Below are 26,831 nucleotides of genomic sequence, written 5' to 3' on the forward strand. Positions count from 1 at the left end.
TAATTAGTATGTGCAAGGATTAAGGGCACCTAACAAATATTAAATGATTACAAGTTACAATGACACTTTATACCTGCAATGTGTGTAACTGTACATTTTCAGAGACAACTACTCTGAGACCTAAGTTTATATATGTTATAAGCTATTATTTATTTATATATGGGATAAACAGTTACTGTTTATCATAAATGAAGAGAAAGGAAGACAAAGAGACAATTCTTAAGTAGAAGCATTTTATATAATTGTATTAGAGCAGTGTTATTCACAATTCAATAGCAGGTGGTCATAATCATTGTTAAAAAAATGAAACAGAATAAAAAACAACTGAGAAATTGTACATATTAAAGATACTTATTGTTTTATGTATATATAGACCTCCATAAGTATGTACTGGGTCACAATGAAAAAATGAAAAACACGTTTCTTATTGAGGTCTGCGGGAAAAATAGTTTGAAAAGCGCTGTATGATTAAGTGTGTTTATGGGGTGACGGTACCCTTCATGGCGTTCTTTCCCTCACTCCAGAGGTTTTCACCTCTTGCTTTTCACTTACTCTACAGATGTTTACTGAGCAACGGCTATATGTTGGTTGGGGATCAGGTACTGGACAGAGAAAAAGGATACCTTACTTTTGGAAATTTCGACCTATTATCTTACAGATGTAAGTTTTTAACCGAAAGCTTAAAAACAAGCTAATACTGCATGAATTACAACTGTTCTTAACTTACTGTGCCTCTTGATGGCCATGAACACGTAAGTGGAATGTGTCAAAAACTTCCAGGAATAAGCCTTCACAGAATATGAAGCTTCTTGCTGCGTCTCATCAATGTCTGGAGAGAGATCTAGTATGAAATCTGTAATTGAGACAGCAATTCTCTAAAGGTGTATTTTTTTTCATCTACCTTGTTAATTTCTACTTCCTAGGCTTTGTGGCAAGAAAATAATTTTTTTTCAGCAACCAAGACTTGGGTTGTAGCTATAAAACTTCCCTTTCAGAATTACTTTTTTCTGGAGGGACCAATATTTTTTGCTTTGAATATATTTTATTTATGTATTTGGCAGAAGGCTGAAATGAAATTTTTTACACTTAAAAAAATGGTAAAATACTTTCTTTAAATGCTGTCTTACTTGGAAAACTAAATATGCCATCTCACCCACCACCAAGAAGCCAAACTATTCTTGGGACTTAACACCAACCACAAAATAATCTAGAGGTTTAATTCTCCTGCTCAAATCTCTAATATTAAGAGAAAGCCTTAGTAGAAAGTTTTACATTGTAATTGTGTTTTTATTTCCTTACTCTTCCTCTCCCCACCTCATGTACTTTAAAAATGGCATGTAATATTTTAAGATGATGACATTTCAATTTAGAAATGCTTCTGATTTATGTTATTAAGTAATTTTCTACATGTATAAAGATTTAAAAAATGATGGATTCTGTGCTTTACAACAGCATACCCTTTAGAAATAACAGCAGGAAAGAATAGTATTATTTTTCTCTTCTCTGATCTTTCTGACAGATTCAATAGATGTTATGGTTTCTGGTAATCATTGGTGACTTTCAAAATCAAACCAATTACCCTACAAGTATGTATCTTATAGCAGCAAAAATTCAGATTTTGTTATTTTTTCAATTATGGCTTTTAAAGTTTAAATGCTATTATTAGTCTTTTAGTTCATTACATCACTGCTCAGGGTAGGCTGATGATATAAAGGTTTATACACATTTTCAAGAAACAGGAGAAAACTAAATGAGTTGTCATGTATTTTTAAGAAAATAAACTCAAATGATTAGGTAATTAATTGGTTTACAACTGTACTGGAAAATACTTCGTGATAAAATGATAATCTTTTCCAGTCAGTCAGGATTATCCAGGTTTGGCTATGACAGTGGATGCTGGAGCTGGCTCAAATCTTCCCAACCTTGTGTACAATGATGTCATGTCGGTAGCCTGAAATTAGTCACAGCAGGAGTACCTATACCACAGAGGTAAGAGACTCCCTTTCCATTCTGAATGTCTGTTAAACATTTGCCAATATACCGTTATAATTCCTTTAAAATACAATTCAATTCTTTGTTCATAAGAATCTTACATGGAGATCTAAATAATTGATGTTTTTTGTATAAATCTATCTTTCTGGAAAGAGATTTAAATGTTTCCATTAGTTAACAGTGATGGAAATGTTAGACTTTCACTGTAAAGGAATAAGTATGTGAGGCTTTATGCACAGACATGTTCTTCCTTTCTTTTGAGGGAGTTGTACCCTATTCAGAATAAACTGTTCAAAATTTGGATTTTTATCTAAAAATAAAGGCATCCTATTTTTAACTCAATCCACACTTATGAAGCAAAATACCTAGACTTCAAAGAGAACCTAACAGATTTTAATTCTCTGTCAAAAATGTCTATGATTTCATGATAAAAGGTTAATTAAAAATATTTTGTAAAGTATGAAATAAACAATTTTAGACGAACTCATTTATTTGACACGTTAAATTAGGCAAAGAAAAATATATGCAACTGCATAAAAAGAATCACATTCTCATACTATTTGAACATACAGCAGTGGTCAAAAATAATGAATTGTGGAATGGATCCCAGGATTTAATGCAAAAAACATCCTGTACAGAAAAACTTCAGGCTTCTAACTTCACTGAATCCAATACTAAACGTGCTTCCTTATATTCCTCAGTTTCTTCCAAGTCTTTTTCACCCTCCTGAAATGAAATATAATAAAATGAGATTTATCCTTTTCAAACTTCAGTGCTATTATTTACTTAATATTACAAACCATCAATATAAAGGCTCAAAAAATTAACACAAAGAGGATTCCAAAACTCATCTAAATATTGTATAATTTCACAGATTTCCCAGTTTTGTTTTTTATTGGTAAGAGAAGTAACAGGTTTTGTTGTTTCACTGTACAGCATCCTCACAGAGTAAGTGATAAACAGGGTCACCTAAAGCTATTAGCATTAAACACATACATGAAAACCTCAGAAAAATGAAAAAAAAAAGTATTCTCATTTTGTCAACATGTCATCATACAAAAAGGATTAATATCAATGGACTAAAAACAAAAAAATGATGCTTTTCTAAAGTGTCACATATATGATAATATTCAGATGACAATAATCCTTGAACTACCCACAATGACAAAGAAGGGTAGTGGTGTCACACCAGAGATAAGTATAATCTTTGAATTAGAAAACCAAACTGTCTGCTTATTAATGAGTATTATGCATTTTACTACAAGGAAACAAAATGCTAACATCTTTTATTTTTGATATCCAAAGACTGAGTTTTTCCTTGATACTTTATACATAAAACTCCTACTAAAATATTATGTGAAGAGATAACTGAAACAGTATCATCTAAGTTATTCTGCATATGAACTTTTGTTTGATTTTTTACTTAAATAAGTAAAGCTATAACCAGTTATTTGTGTTGGGTCAATAAAAGCTGAAGATGTACAAACAGTTACAGAGCAGAGAGAATAAAGTATGTGTGTTTCTTCTTCTTCTTCTTTTTTTTAAAGATTTATTTATTTATTTGACAGAGAGAGAGAGAGACAGTGAGAGAGGGAACACAAGCTAGGGGAGTAGAAGAGAGAGAAAAAGGCTTCCCGCAGAGCAGGAAGCCCAATGCAGGGCTTGATCCCAGGACCCTGGGACCATTACCCGAGCCGAAGGCAAACGTTTAATGGACTGAGCCACCTAGGTGCCCCTGTGTGATCCTTTAATAGAAAAATTTAAAGCAAAAGGAGAATTTGCTTAACTCAGACTACAGGCAAAAATTTCTTAAAACCTCTATATTACACCTAAACATGTCTCTGTTCTCTGTTACTAACTATAAGCTCTTTGAGGGTAGAAATATTGTTGACTACATCCATACACACAAGTATATCATTCAAAGACAGAATTATTCTTTTCAAGCAATTTCTATTACTTTTTCAGCTACTAGATTCATGAAAGAAAAAAGCATTTAAGTTGTCAGGAAATAAAAATGGTGCTTCTGTCTCAGTATTTTAATATAGTAATTATTTCCTGCTTTCATCTACCTTTTATTTCAAAACCACAGTTTTATTTTTGGCTGTTAAGGAAAGTTACCCTGACTTTGAAAGGTTCCTATAGATAAAAACGGAGTTCTGTGTCAAAATTGAAGTAAAATGTGAACATATCTCTGTTTTTTTTCTTACAGATTTAGTCCTAATATAATTTTGGTGGGAAAACAAATGTCATTCTTTTTCAAAGAATACATATAATCATCCTGAGAAAGCCTCACAAGATTTTTGTTATAGAAGGCATAACTATGAATCACGAGACAGCTAGTAGCTAGTTAATATTAGCTCAAGAAACAGAAACACAAAATGAGTTTAGTAAAGGAAATATCAGAATTCATCAAATTTATCATCAAACAGTGAAAACAACTGGCTTGAATATAGTATCATGCAGTTATCTCAGTTAAGAAACAGGAGAACTTTTAATTGTTTTTAGAATCTTTTATAAAATGATTCTGCTACTGTATCACAAGGCACTTAACACTAGCAAGGATGGTAACAGTGTTATCCTGCTCCAAGCTAAAAGGAAAGCACTGTCTATATTACAAGGTGTTTTTTCCTCTCAAACTGAATAAGGTTTGACTCTAAAAGGATTCCAGATCCTTTTTGTAAGGGCCCAGATCCATTTGAAGCATCTGGATCTTCTGAAATTTTAAATAGTCTACTTATCTTTAATGTGCCAAAAAAAAGATCTTTATGTATGAATACTAAATATTTCAAGATACTGCTGGACAATGTTAGTGCTCTAAATATCTACCATAATAACTCAAATATATTTAAATAAACAGAATAAACATGTTGGTTATAGTACTTCTACTGGAGGCTAATTAAAATACAATTTAATCTCTACTAATTATTTTAAAATATACTGGCACAAAGGGCAAGTGAACAAAATATGTCCCGAACTAGTTTACAGCATTGAATACTTAAGATTTTGGCCTTCCATGTATTACACTGAAAGAATGTTTAAACAGAACACAGAGAAGAATTTACTTACTAATAACTGCAGAAGATCGGTATATGCTGCTTCCAACCTGCGCTGGCAATCTGGGATCATCATCCGGGACTCTTGCAGGATCTCTGCCTATAATGAAAATCTCTGTGAGACAAGCAGAGATAGTAGAACTTACGTGTTTAGCTCACAGTTCTGTAACTATCTAAAACAGGTCAGAAGAATCAGGAAAAAATTATAGGTATGTTAAATAGTTTTATATTTTTTAAAAAATAGCTCAATATTTTAAATTATGATTAGAAGTTAGAAAGAATGATTATCATACTGTAAAATATTCAAAGTACAAGTTTTAAATCATTTGGTAATCACCTTTTCATGCTAAGTGAAAATTAACTGGAAAAGCTTTTCATAGAGCATTTATTTAAAAAGGCTATTTAAAATAAACTATTTTTCCTGCTGTCACAAAGCACCTTTATCCAAAATGGGATCAGCTGGTTATATAAATATCTCCTGCATCTTCTGAGTAATAAAGAAAAACAGTGTTCAGATAATATCACATGGAGATAATTACTGCATGAAAAAAGTTATTGAGTTATTGATCACATCGTGTGCACACTGCAGGAGGTTCTTACTGAAAGACAGAGGTAAAGAAAAAGGAAAAGCAAAGACCAGCAGGTTCATATTTTTGATGCTTATCATGCATAAAAAGTTATTACTTATCCTTGTGCTTCATTTTAGGAGAGAGATTATTCTCCCCATGCACTTTGAGCCAAATTACCAACCTGGCACCCCTCTGAATCTAACTTCTGCCTATTCCTCCTGAAGACAGACACAACAGAATTAAACCCAAGAATATTTATTCTGGAGGGTATTTCTGGATATAAAATATATCATTCAAAGCTGAACTATAAAATATCAGATCATAAAAGAAAAAAATCAAAGCAATCACTGAGAAACCAATCAGTAGGAAGGTAAATAAATTAGTGTCAGATGTTCCTCAAAGACGTCTTTTTCCTAAGATGGCAAGAAGCTTTATCTCCTTAAACTATTCTCAGAGACACAAAAATCATTTAAACATTTATCTACAAAAAATAATGTTTGGGCAACTACCTTTGGTTAAAAGGGTACAAATTCCAAACTTTTACTAATTTTACTAATAAGCTTTATTAGCTAGCTCATATAAAAATAAAAAGGAAAGACATAACAGCGGTAATCATACTACATTTTATTATTATTATTATTATTGTTATTTTTAAAGATTTTATTTATTTATTTGACAGAAATCACAAGTAGGCAGAAAGGCAGGCAGAGAGAGAGGAGAAAGCAGGCCTGCTGAGCAGAGAGCCCGATGCGGGGCTCGATCCCAGGACCCTAGGATCATGACCTGAGCCGAAGGCAGAGGCTTTAACCCACTGAGCCACCCAGGCACCCCAATCATACTACATTTTAATAGAAACTTTAGTAAGTCCCGGTATCTTCTCCCTTTCCCTAATAGTTTTGTCATAACAGGCACTATAAACAAAAATTAGAATCATAATAAACAAGGATGCTCTCTATCCACATCTGTTTTCTCAGGTGAAAACCTATTGTTTAACTTCTTTTACTAACAAGACGCTGGCTGAAAACTCAAGACATAGGATCATGACTTTACTTCACTGCTAATCATACTATACCTAGATATTTAATCACTGTGACTAAATTATTTTTATGTATCTGGTTAGTATGAATATGTGTGAAAAAATCACTGATAGACATTTCACTGGATACCTGATTCATATCCAGTGAAGTGTGGTCCATTTGGACCACCCTTGAGAGTAACTTAAAGGGATTAAATAAGATGAAATGAATAGAGAGTAAGATCAAAAGCGTAGGTCAAAATGGATACTTCGAGAAAGTTTTTTGAAAGTTTTAGTACTGTCAATGAAATGAACTTTATAATTCTTTCATTATTATTCTATTATTATGGAGCAAGAATCCTCATTTAATCTATCAAAACAGGACTATGATGTAAATAGGGTCAAAGATCAGTCTCTCCCACGTACCATCCCCAATTCATTCAATAAGCTTACTATAGATCTATAGGATGCCCGGTACAGGGGATGCAAAGATGAGTAAAAGGGCAGTTTTTGTCCTCCATTCCAGTATAGGAGCATGAATATGAAAATAAACACTTCATAGCTTCAAGACGACTGTGCCACTGGAAGCCAAAGGCATATAGTACAATCCTGGCTATGATGTGGAATACATAAACCACAGCTCTATCAAGGCCATAAACCGTATACTTTACCTCATAACAATGAATTACAAGTGCTAGAAATAATTTTAAAAAACCATATATAAGGTGTGATTATATAGTAAAGAAACCCCTCAAAATACCTGAACTAAAGTAAATGAGTATTATCTTTCAAAGTGTTCTCCTTGGGAAGGAGTCACTCAGATGAATGGAGCCTCTCTTTAAAATATCTGAATAGGGTGGTTCAGTCTTTAGGCATCTGCCTTAGGCTCAGGGTCCTGGGAACAAGCCCCACATCCTGCTCCCTGCTCAGCAGAAAGCCTGCTTCCCCTTCTCCCACTCCCCCTGCTTGTGTTCTCTCTCTCGCTATCTCTCTCTCATCAAATAAATTCTTAAATAAAAGAAAATATCTCAATAAACTCTCAGTTTATTATAATGCTGACTATGACAAGACTGAGTTTAAGTCAGGATCTTGGCACAGATTGGGAGGTACAAGGAACTTTAGGTAAACACAGCAGGATGTGGTTGTACTCATGTGTTACTGTTCTTAAAACAAGTTAGGATATTTTGGGGGGAAAGTTATTCAGGTAAAATGGAAGTCTGGGAAGGCTTATTAGCAAGCTCAAACTAGAACAATAAATAAATTACTAAACTAAAATCTGATCAATTATCTTTATAATCAAATGTATATAAGTTGGAAGGGAAAAGCCCTAATTGGCAGATTTTCATTTTTTCAGAAAGAGGAGCTCTGTGAAATAATCTGGGCAATGTTAAGTTGTTCTGCTATTGCTCAATTGAGATATGATTTCTAACTTCTTTAATGATCCATTCACCCAGGGCTGGCTATAAATCCATAGGCACTCTAATATTGGATATTGGCTACCTCTGGAACCAATGGTAACTGCATTAGCTTGACAAACTGAGCTTTAGAGTTGTTCAGAGATTACTGTAATAATGGTTAAGTCTGCTTTCATACAAAGGTCAAATGGTTAATATACTAATAAGCAGGTCAAAAATCCAACTGAAGAAAGGGAGAGACAGAGGGAAAATGGTAACTATGTAAGACGATGGATATGTCAAGTAGCTTGGTTATGGTCAATATTCACATATACATTCATCAAATCATACAATTTGATAAATATATACAATTTTAGACTGTCAACTGTATCTCAGTAAAGCAAGGGAAAAAAGATATGAGGATACTCTGACTGAGAAAGAAATGAAGACTCATAGAGTCAGAAGGGACCTAAGTGGTCATCTACTACAGGTTCCTCAATTTATAAACAAGAAAGCTGAGTCTCGGAGTGACTAGCTAGTTGATAGGATCTGAGTTATAACCCATGACTCTGATTTCAACTCTAGCATATGAGTGATAGTGTAGCCAGACTCTAAGAAGGCTTCCAATGATCCTGTTCTTGCATAGTCACCTCCCACACTACATTTGGGTTGCACCTGTGACCAAGAGAATGTGGCTGAAGTGGCTTTCTAGAACTTAAGACCTGAGGCTAAGTCTTTAGAAGGCTTTTTGTTTCCACATGGGCCTCTTGAAATGCTTACGTTATGGGAATGCTTCTCTCAGGACCTGGATGTCATGCTGTGAGAACCTCTGAAGGATGGAAAGAAGGAATATAGAAAGATAAGAAGGAAGGAAGGAAGAAAAGAAGAAAGGAAGGAAGGAATTTGACTTGGGTTTTGTGGTTATTGCTGAATGACTAAGGTTATTGCTCAATGATTAAAAAGTAGTCTGGGCCCCTAAACCCTAAGATGTCAATAATTACTTTAAGTATAAATGGTTTAAATCCACTTTCTTTCTTTCTTTCTTTCTTTTTTTTTTTGTTTAAATCCACTTCTAAGAGATTCATAGACTGGACCCAACTATATGCTGCTTACAAGAAAACCACTTTGAACAAAATGAAACAGTTGAAAATAAAAGGATGAAAAAAGATGTATCATGCAAACATTTAAACGAAAGAGTGACTATATTAATACTGGACAGACTTCAGAGCAAAAAAATAAATAAATTAGAGACCAAGAGGAATGTTACATAATAATACAATGATCAATTCACCAAGAAAAAAACATGGTGATCCCTAAATGTGGATGTACTACATAAGAGAACTTCAAAATATATAACATAAAAACAGATTAAATTGAAAGGAGAGAGATAAAACTACACATATAGCTGGGGATTTCAATACTTTACTCAGTGCAAATGGTAGAAGTATCAGACCAAAAAAGTCAGCAAAGTTATAAAAGGACTGAATAATGCCATCAACCAATAAGATCTAATTGACATTTATAGGACACTCTGCCTAAGAAAGGAAAAGAAATACTTTTTAAGCACCTATGAAACCTTCCTTACAGAGGCACCTGGGTGGGTCAGTTAGTTAAGCTTCTGACTCTTGGTTTCAGCTCAGGTCATGACCTCATGGGCTGTGGGACTGAGCCCTGTGTTAGGCTCCATACTCAGTGCAAAGTCTGCTTGAAAGATTCTCTCTCTGCCCCTCCCCCATGCATACTCTCTCAAATAAATAAATCTTAAAAAAAAAAAAAAAAAGAAACATTGATTACAGTATATCATAGTCTGGGTCAAATAACTACAACAAAACAAAAATCTCAACAAATTTAAATATTAAATAAAAGAACTGAAGTAATACCTAGTGCATGTACGACTATTAAAAAAAAGTAGAAATCGTAACAAAAATATAGCAGGAAAATCTTCAAATCACTTAGAAATTAAACATACTTGTAAATAACCCATGAATCAACAAGGAAGTCTCAAAACAAGAAGAGAAATACAGAGATAAATGAGAATTAAAGTATAGCATGTCAAATGTTAAAGGATTCAGTTAAAGCAGTGCTGAGAGGGAAATTTATAGCAGTAAATGTTTATGTTAGGAAAGAACAAAGACCTCAATTTAAAAATCTAAGTTCTGGGGCACCTGGGTGGCTCAGTTGATAAGTTTCTTGTCTTCAGCTCAAGTGATGACCCTAGAGTCCTGGGATCAAGCCCTGCATCTGGCTCTCTGCTCAGTGGGAAGCCTGTTTCTCCCTTTCCTACTCCCCCTGCTTGTGTTCCCTCTCTCACTGTTTCTCTGTCAAATAAATAAAATCCTTTAAAAAACCCCAAAACCAAAAAACTAAGTTCTTATTTCAGAAACTGAGAAAAAGAAGAGCAAATAAACCCAAAACAAGCAGAAGGGAATAATAAAAATAAGATTAGAAATGAATAAAAAATTTTAGAATAAAAATATCCATGAAACAAAGAGTTGAGTTTTTAAAAAACTAATAAATTACTAGTAACACTGAAGTCAGAAGGCACAAATCACTAAATCAGTAACAAAAAAAGATCTTATCTTTACAGATCTTGCAAGCATTAAAGGAAAACAACAGAAACTTGAGTTAAGATGGTGAAACAGTAGGGGGAGTCTGGGCTTGAACACAGCTTCACCCCCTGATCACTGCTAGATCAACATCAAATAATTTTGAATACCTAGGAAATTGATCTGACGATTAAAAGAACAATGTGCATAATTAGAGGGAGAGAATGTGGCAGGCTTATTTTAACAAACAAATCAAAGCACACTTAGTTAAAGGTCCAAGCACTCCCCACCACAAACAAGGAGGAACCCTGCAAAGGACTGACCTTGGGAAAAGCAGCCAAAACACCGCAGCAGACTGTGCAGAGCATACACCAGAGACACTCCCTGAAGCACCAGGCCCTAGACAGTGTAGGACTCCTTCTTAATATACTATTACTCTCAAAAGCAGGAAAATAACAAGCTTTCATAACATGCAAAAGCAGAAACCTAGACAAAATGACAAGATGAAGGAAATTTCTGGAAAAGAAAGATCAAGAAGAAACCATGGCCGGGGATTTACTCCAAACAGATATAAGCAATATATATGAACAAGAATTCAGAACAAGAATCATAAGAATCATAAGAATAGGGGCACCTGGGTGGCTCAGTGGGTTAAAGCCTCTGCCTTCGGCTCAGGTCATGATCCCAAGGTTCTGGGATCGAGCCCCACATCAGGCTCTCTGCTTAGCAGGGAGCCAGCTTCCTCCTCTCTCTCTCTCTCTTCCTGCCTCTCTGCCTATTTGTGATCTGTCTGTCAAATAAATAAATAAATATTAAAAAAAAAAAAAAGAATCATAAGAATATTATGGGGTTGAAAAAAGCATAGGAAACACCACAGAAACCGTTGCTGCAGAGATAAAAGAGCCAAAAAACGGTTAGGCCAAAATAAAAAATACTTTCCTGAGATGCAAAATAGACTGGATGCAATCACAAAGAGGATGGAAGAATCAGAGGAACAAAAAGGTGATACAGAAGACAAAATTTTGGAAAACAAAGAAGCTGAAAAGAAGACAGAAAACTAGTAGATCACAAAGAGACTTAGGGAGCCCAGTGATTCCACAAAGCACAATAATATCCATATCATAAGAATCCCAGAAGAGGAAGAGTGGGGAAAAAAGAGCAGATTTATTTGAACAAATTATAGCTGAAAATTTCCCTAATAAGTGGAAGGAAATGGATATTCAAGTCCAAAGGCACAAAGAACTCCCCTCACTATCAATAAAAACAAGTCAACACCAAGACATATCATAGTGAAACCTGCAAAATACAAAGAGAGAATTCGACAGCAGCTAGGGATAAAAGGTCTTTAAGGTACAAGAGTAGACATAAGGGTAGCAGCAGATCTGTCCACAAAATCTGGCAGGCCAGAAGACAGTGGCATGATACAGTCAATGTGCTGAATGGGAAACGTATGCAGCCAAACATACTTTATCCAGCAAGGCTGTCATTCAGAATAGGAGAGTTAAAGGGTTTCCAAAACAAGCAAAAACTAAAGGAGTTTATGAACACTAAACTAGCACCACAAGAAATATTAAAGCAGACCTTTGAGCAGGAAAGAGGAACCACAATCAACAAAGACTGGAAAGGAAAAGAGACAATCTACAGGAATAGCAACTTTACAGGTAATACAATGGCACTAAATTTGTATCTCTCACCAGTTACTTTGAATGTAAATGGCCTAAATGCTCTAATCAAAACACACAGGGCATCAGAATGGATAAAAAAACCAAGACCCATCAATATGCTGTTTACAAGAGACTCACTGTAGACCTAAAGACACCTCCAGATTGAACGTGAGGGGGAGGAGGACCATCTATCATGCTATTGGATGTCGAAAGCAGGAGTAGTCATATTTATATCAGACTAACTAGATTTTAAATGAAAGAGTGTACTAAGAGATGAAGAAGGGCACTATATCATAATAAAGGGGTCTATTCAACAAGATCTAAAAATTCTAAATATTTATGCCCTAACCTGGGAGCAGCCAAATACATAAATCAGTTAATAAACAAACTTAAAGAAACTCATTGATAATAACACATTAAGAGTAGGGGACTTTAACCCCCACTCACAGTAAGGGACTGATTATCTAAGCAGAAGATCAACAAGGAAACAAGGGCTCTGAATCATACACTGAACCAGATGGACTTAACAGATATATTCAGAACATTTCATCCTAAGGCAGCAGAAAACACATTCTTTTTTAGTGCACATGGCACACTCTCCAGGATAGGTCACATATTGGATCACAAATAAGGCCTCAACGAATAGAGAAAGAGAGCATACTATGTATATTTTTAGACCATAATGCTATTAAAATGAAGTCAACAACAAGAAAAAATAAGGGAAGACTGCACGTAGGTTAAAGAACATCCTACTAAAGAATGAATGGGCTAACCAGGAAATTAAAGAAGAAATTTTTAAAAAAATACAGAGAAGCAAATAAAAATGAAAATAAATTGAAAGTCTAAAACCTTTGGAACACAGCAAAGGCAGACATTAAGAGGGAAGTATACAGCCAAACACAGGCCTTCCTCAAGAAGAATAGTTTCAAATACATGACCTAACCTTACACCTAGAGCAGCTGGAGAAAGATCAGCAAATAAAGCCTAAAGAAATAAATGAAATAGAAACCAGAAGAACAGTAGAACTGACCAACAAAACTAGGAGCTGATCTTTGAAAGAATTAGTAAGAATGATAAACCCCTGGCCAGACTTATCAAAAAGAAAAAAGGACCCCCCCCCCAAAAAAATCATGAATGAAAGAGGAGAGATCAAAACCAACACTGAAGGAATACAAGGAATTAAAAGAACATATTATGAGTAACTATATGCCAAAAAATCGGGCAATCTAGAAAAAATGGATGCATTTCTAGAGATGCATGAACTACCAAAAAAGAAGCAGGAAGAAAGAGAAAACCTGAGCAGACCCATAACCAGCAAGGATATTGAAGCAGTAATTAAAACTCTCCCAACAAACAAGAGTCCAGGGTCAGATGGCTTCCCAGTGGAATTCTACCAAACATTTAAATTAGAATTAATATCTAGTCTTCTGAAACTATTCCAAAAAAATAGAAATGGAAGGAATACTTCAAAACTCATTCTATAAAGGCAGTATCACCTTGATTCCAAAATCAGAGTCCCCACCAAAAAGGAAAGTCACACACCAATATCCTTGATGAACATGGATTCAAAAATTTCCAACAAAATACTAGCAAATTGTAAGGAAAAAAAAAACACCACTAAAAAGTCTATAATACTGTTCATAATGCTCATGGATTTGCCACTTAGAAGAAATGAACCAATTCCTTCAAAACTACAAAGCACCAAAACTCAAATGATAACCTGGGTGGTTCTACAATCATGAAAGGAATTGAATTGTGATTAAAAAGATCATAAAACAGAACTCTCCAAGCCTCAATAGTTCCACTGGACAATTTTATCAAATATTTAAGGAATGGAAACTAATTTCACCCAAATCCTTTAAGAAAGAGAATAGGGAACATTTTTCCAATTAATTTTATGAGAGGAGCATTAACCTGATACCAGAGCCAGACAAAGACAGTATAAAAAAAGAAAACTGCAGACCATAAAATTAGATGCAAAAATCCTCAACAAGGTATTAGTAAATTGACTCCAGCAACATACGAAAAGAATTACACACCACAATCAAGATTAAGCAGGTATAATATAAGACTGGTTCAACATTTAAAAATCAGTTCGTATAATCCCACAATATTAGTAGGCCAAAGAAGAAAATTTATATGGTCTTATCAAATGAGACAGGAAAAAAGCATGTAACAAAACCCAAAATACCCATTCATGACAAAAACACTCAGCAACCGAGGAATAAAGAACTTCCTCAACTTGAGAAACACTATTTACCAAAATGTACACCTAACATTATACTTAATGGTAGATGACTGAATGCTATCTCCTTAAGATTAGAAATAGGTGAGATGTCCACTCTCACCACTCCTATTCAAGAGAGTACTGTAAGCCTTAGCCAGAACAATCAGGTAAGAAAAAGGAAGACGTGCAGGTTGAAAAGAAAGAATCTATCTCTATTTAACAAATGATATGCTTATCTATGTAGAAGACCAGAAGGAATCTACAAAAAAACTTTTAGAATTAGAGAGTTCAACAAGTCAAGGTTACAAGGTCAACACAGAAAAAACTAAATGCACTTCCATATCTAACAGCAAAATATGTATGTGGAAACCAAAACTAAAAACAATACCATTTACAACATTTTCAAAGAAAATGAAATACTCAGGTATAAAACTAACAAAACATACAGGATTAGTATGTTGAAAATTACAAAATGTTGATGAAAGAAGTCAGACCTAAATAAATTGGAAAGAGTTAACATGTTCATTGACTGGAAGACCTCACATAGTAATGACATCAATTCTCTCCAAATTGATATACAGGGTTTTGTTTTTTTTTTAAAGTATGCTCCATGCCCAGTTGTGGAGCCCAACATGGGGCTTGAACTCATGACTCTGAAATCAAGACCTGAGCTGAGATCAAGATTCAGATGCTTACGGGGCGCCTGGGTGGCAGCGCCTCTGCCTTCGGCTCAGGTCATGATCTCAGGGTCCTGGGATTGAGCCCCACATCGGGCTCTCTGCTCTGTAGGGAGCCTGCTTCCTCCTCTCTGCCTGCCTCTCTGCCTCCTTGTGATCTCTGTCAAATAAATAAATAAAATATTAAAAAAAAAAAGGATTCAGATGCTTAACCAACTAAGCCACGCAGGTGCCCCCAAACAGTTATATAGGTTTTTTTTTTTTTTTTAAAGATTTTATTCAATTATTTGACAGAGAGTGATCACAAGTAGGCAGAGAGGCAGGCAGAAAGAGAGGGAGAAGCAGGTTCCCTGCTGAGCAGAGAGCCTGATGCCGAGCTTGATCCCAGGACCCTGAGATCATGATCTGAGCTAAAGGCAGAGGCTTAACCCACTGAGTCACCCAGACAACCCCAGTTGTACAGATTTAATGCAATTCCTATCAAAATCTTAGCAAGGTGTTTTATAGACATAGACAAGCTTAATTTTAAAATGTTTTATGGAAAGGCAAAGGAAGTAGAACATCTAAAACAATAAAAGAAAAAAAAGAAAATGAGAGAACTCACTTTCACAATTAAATCTTTCTCTATAGCTACAGTAATCAATACAGTGTGGTATTGGTAAATGAATACATACAGGTTAATGGATCAAAAGGGAGAAACAAAAATTAGACCTACAAAGATGTCCAAAGGGTTTTTGACCTTTTCAACAAACATTGCTGGAGGAACTAGGCTTCTATAGGCAAAAAGATAAATCGATAAATTTCAAACTAAACCCCACCCCTTAAACAAAAATTAACTCAAGACTGATCAAAGCCTTAAATGTAAAACATAAAACCACAGATATTTTAGAAAAACAAAACAAAACAAACAAACAAACAAACAAAAACAGAAAATCTTTGGGACCGAGGATTAGGCAGAGGCCTTAGACTTGAGATCAAAAGTATAATTCACAAAAGGAAATATTAGCCATAAATGAGATGTTCTCAAAATTAAAAACTATTGCTCAGTGAAAGACACTGTTAAGAGGCAGTGACTAAGCGAAAATATTTGCAAACCACATATCCAGCAAAAGGCATTTATCCAGACTATACAAAAAAACTCTCAAAACTCAGAAGTAGAGAAACAAAGGATCCCATTAAAAAGTGGGCAGAAGACGGCTCAATCAGTATTGCATGCCAACTCTTGATCTCAGCGTTGTGATTTCAAACCCCATTTTGGGTGTAGAGATTACTTAAAAAAATAAAATCTTAGGCGTGCCTGGCTGGCTCAGTAGGAAGCGTGTGGCTCTTGATTTGGGGGCCATGAGTTAAAGCCCCACTCTGGGTGTGGAAATTACTTACATAAATAAAAAACTTTTAAAAAGGGAGCAGAAGACATGAACAGACATTTCACTGAAGAGGATATACAGACATAAATAAGCAAATGAGAAGATACTCAACATTACTGCCATTAGGAAAATCAAAATTAAAAGCACAATGAGGTATCACTATACATCTATCATGCAGGTGATGATCAAATGCTAAAATAAAAAATAGCGGTAACATCAAAGGCCAGTGAGGATGTGGAGAAATCAAAACACTCACACATCACTGATGGGAATGTGAAATAATAGTCACTCTGGAAAAGAGTTTGGTAGTTTCTCTTAAGACAAAAAAATTTACTAATAAAACAGAGCAATTTCTTGGGATTTTATCCCAGCAAAATGAAATCTTATGTTCATGCAAAAATTGTCTATGAATGTTCACAGAAGCTTTTTTTTAAAAGCCCCAAACCAGAAATAATCCAAATGTTCTTCAGTGGATACATCCATACCATGGAACACTACTCAGCAATAATAAGGAACAGATAATCCACTCAGTGACTTAAGTGGAGCTCAAGGGAATTATGCTAAGTGGAAAAGCCAATTTCAAAAGGTTACATACTGTATAATTCTTCAAAGAATATTAATTACTTAGAACTCAGGGATGGAGAAGACAGGGGCTACAAAGAGGAAGCACAAGACAGTTTTGTGTGGAAAGATTTTCCATCTTAACTGTCGTATTTACACATTCTACATGTGACAGAATTGTATATGGGACTATATTCATAAACACACAAATGTATATACAGATACTCACAAATGAGTATATGTTTAACTAGAGAAATATAAATAAGCTCTGTGGTGTACCAAGTCAATTTCATGGTCTGGACATTATAATTATAATTATATAAGATATTAAAATTGTAGGAGGACTAGTGAGGGATGTATGTGACCTCCCTTAACATTTACTGCAACTTCCTGTAAATTTACAACAAAATACAAAACAAGCATAAAAACGGAGCACCACTGATAAACCTCAGACAACAATATTTTCTTGTACCACTGGAAGTTATTTTAAATAATACTTTTATCACCAATAAAAGAAATATGGTGTTCCTTGCAGAATCAGTCTTGTGAAAGAGACTTGATAAAATTCCTCTTTTAAACTGAGGCTTCCTATTATTTTCCACATACTTAAGAAAAAATTTCCCCTTCATTTTTAGGAAAAAGAAATATCCAATTGTGAATGTTAACTCATGTTTCAAGTAAATCACACACAAGAAATGTATGTGCATCCTTCTCAAAAAGACAAAATTTTTACAACACTGCAATTATATGTAATAACTGTAAATCTTTATTGGGAAAATTGTACCAATTTGTCCTTTTAACATTACTTCTGGAAGATAAGAGAGGAGTCATGCCTCAGATGAAATAAGAGGGATATGTTTGATTATCATTGTTTATTGTTTCTGTGGCAGATTAGGTTTAAAAAGAACAAAAAACCAGAATACTTTCACTGGTTGAGGGCAAAATCCTCTGTATCTCTAACTAGGATAAGGAGAGTAGGAAAGAAGAGCGATGTCATGAGCAGAGGACTAAAATTAATTTGGGCAATTTGAAGGTTGCAATATATTGTCTAGCACAAAAAGAAAAGGACAGCACAGAATAACTCTTTGACTGACTGCTATTTTGGCCTCTTAGGGTCTTCTACCTAGTTACTTAGTTTACAAGAACCAAAATTAGACCTAATCTAGAAAAGGCCAATTTTGACAACCAAATAGGTAAGAAGTCTGGTAGGGACTGACAGTATGAATGTGTTATTACTTTTTTAAAAAAGATGTACTTATCTATTTGAGAGTGCCAGAGCACAGGGGAAGGGGGCACAGGGCAAGAGAGAATCCCAAGCAGACTCCCCACAGAGCTCAGAGCCCAAGGCGGGGCTCAATCTCGTAACTCCGGGATTACAACCCTGAGATTGTAACCTGAGCCAAAACCAAGAGCTGGACACTCAACTAAACTATGACACCCAAGCACCCAAGAAATGTGTTCAAAAGATCCATTAAAGCCAGAGCAAAATGGATCCACGTGAGAAAAGAGCCACGTTAGTAAGAAGTGGTTAAGGAGGGGATTTAGCTCAGAAGAGGAGGAAATACAGGAAGACAAGTCAAGAACCCACACAAATTGCAGCACTTCGCTTTCTTGATATTCTCTACTAGGAGAACAACATACGTAAAGAAACTAATACCCACATTAAAGTTCCAGGCAAATAGGAATAAAGCAGTGCTTTGGGCAAAGCAATTCTTATTACATGTAATAAAAAAACATGAATGGCTGGCCACAGTATAGCTAAGCTAGGGAAAGTAAACTGAGAAAAGCATATAGGTTGGGTTAAAGAAAAGGTCTCATGAGACAGACAAAATTGCAACTGACAACTATATAAATTATAGGTTAACAATAGCAGTTAACAGAAATATTTATTGTTCTGTAATGAGATACGGGATAGTATTTTTGAATGTAAGTGCTAGGGTGACTAGGAATTTAAGAAATCACCTTATAAACCATAACCATGTGACAAGAGAGAATTTTAACATAGCTGAGAGTAGAAAGGATTTTTTAAAGATTTATTTTATTTATTAGAGAGAGAGAGAAAAAAAAAAGAGCGTGCATGTGCACAAGAGCAGGCCGAGGGGCAGAGGGAAAGAATACTCAAGCAGATAGCCCTCACTGAGCATGGGGCTGGAGGTGGGGCTCAATCCCAGGACTCTTGAGATCATGACCTTCACTGAAACCAGATGTTAGATGCTTAACTGACAGAGCCACCTAAGCACCCTGGAAAGGATTTTTAAACAAAAAATTTCCCCTTTTTACATCTGCGTATATAGTCAATGATAATGCAGTTAAGTGGCTAGTACTTTTAAATAACAATGAAAACAGAAGATTCAATGAAGAGTTAATCCCTACCTATAAAATGGTGATTTTACTGAAAGATGATCAATATATAAATATTAAAATAAAACAGATTCTCTGATAATCTGTGACATTCTCTGCAGAATTTTATTTAGAAAGAGAACACATTTATTCTCCATTCTGGTAACTTACAGCTTTTATTCTAGCTATATGGCTATTTTTTTTAATACATTACTGGTGATTAAAAGAACAGGGCAAAGAAAAAAATAACTGAAGTCAGGAGTTACATATCTGGGAAAATAAGCCTGATTGAGAAGGACTTGGAAGAAATAAACTCAAATACTGTGTCATACTATTTCTTACTAGATGTTGGAAAACAACAGAGGACATAAAAGTGAGAGAGGGGCAAGAGTGATATAAATAGTCATACAAGTACCTATTTAAAAAAGCATTTAACCATCATTATTTTAAGAATCAAAAACCTGGGGGCGCCTGGGTGGCTCAGTGGGTTAAAGCCTTTGCCTTTCGCTCGGGTCGTGATCCCAGGGTCCTGGGATCGAGCCCCATGTTGAGCTCTCTGCTTAGCAGGGAGCCTGCCTTCCTCTCTCTCTCTGCCTGCCTCTCTGCCTGCTTGTGATCTCTGTCTGTCAAATAGATTAAAAAAAATTTTTTTAAAGAAAAAAAGAGAATAAAAAAACTGTGCTCCATATGTAAATCCTTATGAAGAGCAGTTAGTCCACAGTGGTCAATATATCAGCAAACATCTATAAATCTGTTTACAAATCCTTCCTCAATTTATGAAAATCTTAAATACAAATGTCCTCTGCTATATCACACCTAGTGGAAGCAGGCTCTTCTAGAAGCTCAAAATTAAGGTTTTCTTCCTGGATTTTTCAGATGACACTATGTTGCTTTTGAAAAACAGCAAATGCCTACAGAAAAATCCATTTTAAATTATTAACATTGTTGAATGAAGTGTGCGTTGAGTGTTTACTATTATTTGTAACGTAATTTATATGATTAAAACCACTGTTGAGTTCACCAAGTCCTGATTTAAAGAAGTCTTGAGATATAATCTGTATAAGCCTTTTTCTAAGTGTCATCTGAATTTTATTCTACATGCATTATACACTGGATGTTAAGTAAAAAAGTAAATGTTCTGACATACCATTTTAGACATCAATCTGGCTGTTGTGATGGGAGGGAAAGGAGATTTCAAGAGACAGAGGTGTGCTGAGTAGGAGGCTTTTGCAATAGTACAGGCGAAAGATGAGAGTGGACTGGATTAGGGGCAATGGTAGAAAGGAAAGAAAAGGAGGAAATAAGAAATAGGACTTGTGGATATCAGATGTGGTTATTAGGAAAGAGAGAGAAGCATCAAGAAGAGAGCCACTAAATTTTTGCTTTTAGGTATTTCAGTGACTGGAGATACCATTTACTGAAGATGGGTAACAAGAGAAGGAACAGATTTTGTTTTAGGAAGGTGGGTTAACTTGAGGTAAGACCATGATTTTTATTTTGGACACTCAAGAGAATATGCCAAACAGGTGATTAGTTGAATATATACATGTCTGGAATGGTCAAGCCCAGAGATATAGATTGGGGGATACTGGCACTAGAATGAACACCAAGTAAGTAGGGACTAGTTTTTTTTGTTTCTGTTTTGTTCTTTTTAATGTCATGCCTAAAAGAATGTCTAGAACAGTATTTGGCAAGTAGCAGGGGATTCAATAGATATCTGTTGAGTGAATAAATGAGTGAACATAAAAATGAAGTTTTATGATGGTATGAACTTAAGACCCAGAGGTTGCAGAAAGAACTCTTAAAGGTTAACACACACACACACACACACACACACGGAGGGGGAGAGAGAGTTTCAGCAAAGGAGACTGAGGAATGGTAGCAAAACAGAAGGAAAACTAGGAGGCTATTATTCTAGCAAAGAAAATAATATTAAAAAAATGCTTCAAGGAAAGTGGTTACTTGCGTCAAACGCTGTTGAAGCGTTTCACAAAAATGTGAAAATAATGTCACTGACGGTTTTAACAAGGGTTAGGGAACATAATCCATTCTAACAGGAAGGAAAATAGTACAGGTACAGATGCAGATAGGTTGAAAGATTTTGTGGTAGGAAAAGACAAAGCTCCCAATAGCTTCTATTTTCTGAAGGAATTATGAACAAGTGTCAGCCAAGAGTGACTATTCAATAAATGCTCTGATGGGAATAAATAAGATGTTATGGGAGAACAGAGGAGGGATATCTATCTCAGTGTTGAGGCAGAAGGTATGGGATGTTTAAAAGATAAAGAGAAATTTATAAAGAAAGGGTAGGTAGGAGAAGCAGGAGAGCATTTCATACACATGTAGTATGTTAGAGGCAAAGGAAAGAAGAGCATGTGCAGGTAACAAAAAGGCTGGACCTAAGAGGTCCAGGGAGGGAACAGCAAGAGAGAAGGTTGGATAAGCAGGTATCAAAAAGGAGACTGAAATTTGTCATGAGGATAATTAGAAGAAGCCACTGAAAGTATAATATATATACTTATTTTGGTGGTCTTCTCATCAGTTTGGGGAAAGTATTTGTAAATTTAACATACAAGCACATTTAATATAAGATTAGGCCATTTATATATTAAGTATTTTTGAGTTTATTTTTTTTTTAAGATTTTATTTATTTATTTGACAGAGAGAAATCACAAGTAGATGGAGAGGCAGGCAGAGAGAGAGAGAGAGAGGGAAGCAGGCTCCCTGCTGAGCAGAGAGCCCGATGCAGGACTCGATCCCAGGACCCTGAGATCATGACCTGAGCCGAAGGCAGCGGCTTAACCCACTGAGCCACCCAGGCGCCTCTGAGTTTATTTTTTGTAGTAATCTCTATGAACTATGTGGGGCTAAAACTCAGAACCCTGAGATCAAAATCTCATATTCTTCTGACTAAGCCAGACAGGTGCCCTCATTTTTTATATTTAATACTTAAAATGGAGAGGCAGGATAGCTTAATGGATAAGAGTACAAATTTTAGACCCAGAACTCCTGCATTCAAACCCTAGCTATACTGCTTGGTGGTTATGTGACTTAGGCAAACTATGTAACCCGTATTTCCATATTTTTAAATTAATAGTAAAGAAGAAAATAACAGCACCTTCTCAAAGGGCTGTTAATGTATTAGTTAACATGGTATTCTGTAAATGTTAGCTATTATTATTAAAGATACAATTTACCTGCTTTTTAATGGCATAATTTTCACCATCTTCAGCTTTCATTTTTTCAATTTTTTCTTCTTGCTGTTTTGCTTCTTTTTCATACATCATTTTTTCTTTGACCAATCTATAAATAAACCAAAAATGGTTCCAAGAATTAACTTTTTCTCTAGCAAAAAGAACATGGGAAACAAAGAAAATGTAAATATAAAACATACTTAAGATACCAAAGTATGTGTGCTGGCTGGGGAGGAGGAGAGGAGGAAAGAAAAATAGCCATAGATAGAAGTCTGATCCTTAGGCCCTTAAGTCCTCTACCTGTCTAATCAAGTACAATCTTCAAAGCATAAAATTCTTAAGTTTTTAATTAAAAACGTGTTCTGCGATAATATTTGTATTTACAATGTAAAAACACTCAAAATTATTACGTACTAACATTTGTCTTGCCTTTTAATTAGTATGTATTTTCCAAACTTTTATACGTGTATTTGGAACATAATGGGGAAAAGTTCAGCTCACTGGAAAAAAAAAAATCAGTACATTGCATGCCAAATCCAAAATAAGGAAGGATAACATTATTTTCAAAAGCAAAACTATTTAACAAGTATTTACTATTCAATTAATTTTATGCCTGACCTTCCTCATGTGAGGGACTGGGGTACATCATTTAGACATGATTCTCCTAGGGACAAACAGTGGAAACACATATTTATTTACTAAAACAAGAAAAGGTGTTGATAAAGATCAACAATAAACTGAAAGAGAGAAATACAAAGTTCTACTGATTATTCCTCATATAACCAAAGTGCAATCGATCATAATAACTCAATCCCCTCTAATCCTGGTTTATCAAAGTTTTAATATAAAATAAAAATGTAGTTCAAGAAAACACTAACACTCTGATATAAACAACATCTAAAAAGCAGAATAAAAAGCTTTCAGAGTCCATATGTATTAAAAGAAGCTTTTTCCATTTGGCTTACTTACTAATTTCTAGAACTCTGTTGCTGAGCTAGCACTTAAAAATCATTATTAGAGAATGGCCTCTGTCTAATCATTTACAATGAAGATTTTTAAGTTTATTTCAAAACATTAAAAAAAATACTTTTATTTATTTTAGATAGAGAAAGAGTATGTGCGTGCCAAGGGAGGAACAAAGGGGTAAAGAATCTCAAGCTCCATGCAGGGCAATGAATATAAACAAATAACAGAGGATACTCAAGAAACAATAAGGGAAATAACAGTACTTGGGAAAGTACTATTTCTGGTTATCTGAGGAGAAGAGCCCTAATGATCTGGGGTACAGGGGTCAGTTGAGAGTTAAATTTTTCTTCGAGCTTTTACATTTGAGTTTATTCTTCATTTGACTTTTAAAACATTCCTATAGCTAAATATTAATACAAAAAACCCCAATAGCCAAGTAGTGAATTATGATTACAGCCCTTCACCAATTCACTACCACATATAAAATGATAATAGTCAGTGTTATTCACTGGCCTCATTACGAGGTCTGACAATGAATACCACCTCTATGATGATGTTCATCATCCTCATATGCTTCTCCATTGTAATGGTGCCATCTTTCCTAATTTGGATCAAAGTCTACCAGTCTTTTCAATTTTGAATAATTTTAAAGTTCACTAGTTATTCCTTAAGCAATATTTTCTAAATTTTCTGGAATAAAGCAAAATTCAATTAGAAAGACAACAAAAATGTATCTAATAGTTGTAATTCTCTAAACATTGCTCTCTTTTCAAGTTTTGTAAATGCTATTAAAATAACAAGTACAAAAATAAGTCATAACATTGTATTTTAAAGGCATAATTAATGAAAATATTTTCTTTCTTTCTTTTTTTTTTAAGATTTTACTTATTTATTTGACAGAGAGATCACAAGTAGGCAGAGAGGCAGGCAGTGGAGAGGGGGAAGCAGGCTCTCTGCAGAGCAGAAAGCCCGATACGGGGCTCGATCCCGAGATCATGACCTGAGCCGAAGGCAGAGGCTTGACCACTGAGCCACCCAGGCACCCCTAAAAATATTTTCTATTAGTGTTTCAAACCCACACCCACAGAGAAACAGCAATTTCAAAATCTGGTCACTTTCAGTACGTAGACAAATACATGAGAGGAAACTGCAAAAATCAGAGCAACAGAAAAGGATAGGCATAAAAAGGACAAAGGAGAAACTTTAAGAAATGATAATCATTAGGGAAGTGATAAATAACTTTAGACTTTTAACTATGTAAGTATGGCATTAACGTCATTTTTAGATATGTAGTCTGATGTTTTCCAAACTACTCCTTGGTATCTAAGTGGTCAAATAAGGTTAAAAAAAAAAAAAAAAAAAAAAACACTACTTGCTAGGGCACCTGGGTGGCTCAGTCAGTTAAGTATCTGACTCTTGATTTTGGCTTAGGTCTTGGTATCAGGGTTGTGAGATTGACCTCTGTGTGGGGCTCTGTGCTGGCAAGGAGCCTGCTTAAGGTTCTCTCTCTCCTTCTCTCTCTGCCCCTCCCCACCAAAAACGAACAAAAAACCCCAAAGAATATGTATTCTGATATTAGGATTATTCAAAGCAGCATTACGCATAAGAGGCCAAATGTGAAAACAACTCAAAAGTCTATGAAATGGTGGATAAATAAAATATAATATACCCATACGACAGAGTAATATTAAGCAATAAAAAGAAATGAAGTACTGACTAATGGTACAACATCAATGAAAACATCGTGCTAAGTCAAAGAAGCCAGAGAGGAAGAGTCCAAAATGGCAGAACAGTAGGAACATCTGGTCTCAGGAATCATTCTGAACACCCATGAACTCAACCAGAGAGCTAAGAAAATAATAGCTGCAACTCTACAAATAGAAAAGCAACCACTTTATGGTAGAAGTTACGGAGAAGTGAGAATGAGGCAGTATATGGTAAGATAAACTGCAGGGTAAACAGCAGGTAAGCCGGCTACTGGAAATCACAACTTTTAGAAGTCTGCTCCAGTGAGGAACATCCCTGCCTGAAAGGTGCTCAGGTGGCAAAGCGGGCAGAATCCTAGGTGGGACAGTGTGGTCTCAGGATCCCCAGGGTCACAGAAAGACCAGGGGTGCCTGAGTGTGACAGAGCAACCAGGCATTGGAGCAGGGAAGCTGGCTGCAATCAACAAGCCCAGGAGCGGGCTCTCAGGTCTAGGGTGCCATAAACTGTGCACCCCGGGATGGGGAGGGGGCTACTCTCTGAGAAGAGGCCCAGCAAGTGGCAGAACCAGTGAGATCCCCCTTCCTACCCTGCTGAAGGAGAGCCACAAGTGTGTACTACAGGAGCCTTCAGAGTTTGGGGACTCAAAATGGGGTCCCATGCCTGAAATACAAACACTCAGTAGCAGGCTGGGAGAGCACAGACAGCACAGACCAGGCTGACAGGAGTGACTGACTGTTTTTCCCTGATGGCACAATGAGGAGTGGGGCCCCAGGCTCCTGGCTCCAAGGCTGGAGACTGGGAGGCCATCAATTTCATTCTCATTCTTTTTTTTTCTTTTCTTTTTTTAAAAGATTTTATTTATTTATTTGACACAGAGAGAGATCACAAGTAGGCAGAAAGACAGGCAGAGAGAGAGGGGGAGAAGCAGGCTCCCCGCTGAGCAGAGAGCCCGATTTGGAGCCCGATCCCAGGACCCCAGGATCATGACCTGAGCCTAAGGCAGAGGCTTTAACCCACTAAACCACCCAGGTGCCCCTTTCATTCTCATTCTTGAAAGTGGTGTGGAAAGCCTTCAGGGAACAAAAGCCACATATAGCAATCCAGCAGATTACTTAGCCTGGCCCACTGGCAAGAGCAGTGCAATTCCTCCTGGAGCAAAGACACTTGAGAATCAATGCAACAGACCTCTCCTCCAGAAGATCAGCAAGAACATCCAACCAAGACCAAGTTGACCAAGCAATGAGAATTGCAAAACTCCAGTGCTGGGCAATACAGCATCTAAAATTCAGTGTTTTCTCCCCCCATGATTCTTTAGCCTCTCAATCCCTGCCCCCCCCTTTTACAACCAATCATGTTTTATCAACTTTTAAAAAAACCTTTTTAAATTTTCATTTTTATACTTCTATTCCATTCTTTCATTGTATTTGATTTTGTTATTGTGAATGTATGCGTTCTTTCTTTATAATTTCGGGATTCAGTTTCTTCCAACAGACCAAAATATATCCAGAATCTAGTGTATGGCTCTGTTCTTTTCACCTACCTGATCATATACTTTCTTC

General features: G+C 35.6%; 1 protein-coding gene across 1 annotated transcript in view; it reads right to left on the reverse strand.

Annotated features, from left to right (window-relative positions):
• Nucleotides 1–216: 216 nt before the first annotated feature.
• Nucleotides 217–26,831, reverse strand: part of TBCA (tubulin folding cofactor A) — an 80,579-nt gene continuing 53,964 nt past the window's right edge. Inside the window, exons 2-4 of the mRNA XM_059418116.1 lie at nt 22,603–22,708; nt 5,059–5,145; nt 217–2,718 (exon numbers count right to left, since the gene is read on the reverse strand). Coding sequence (XP_059274099.1) covers nt 2,638–2,718; nt 5,059–5,145; nt 22,603–22,708 — 274 coding nt within the window. The 3' untranslated portion in view covers nt 217–2,637. The remainder of the gene's footprint in view (nt 2,719–5,058; nt 5,146–22,602; nt 22,709–26,831) is intronic.

Source organism: Mustela nigripes, chromosome 12 (genome assembly GCF_022355385.1).
Source record: "Mustela nigripes isolate SB6536 chromosome 12, MUSNIG.SB6536, whole genome shotgun sequence".
NCBI classification, from domain to species: domain Eukaryota; kingdom Metazoa; phylum Chordata; class Mammalia; order Carnivora; family Mustelidae; genus Mustela; species Mustela nigripes.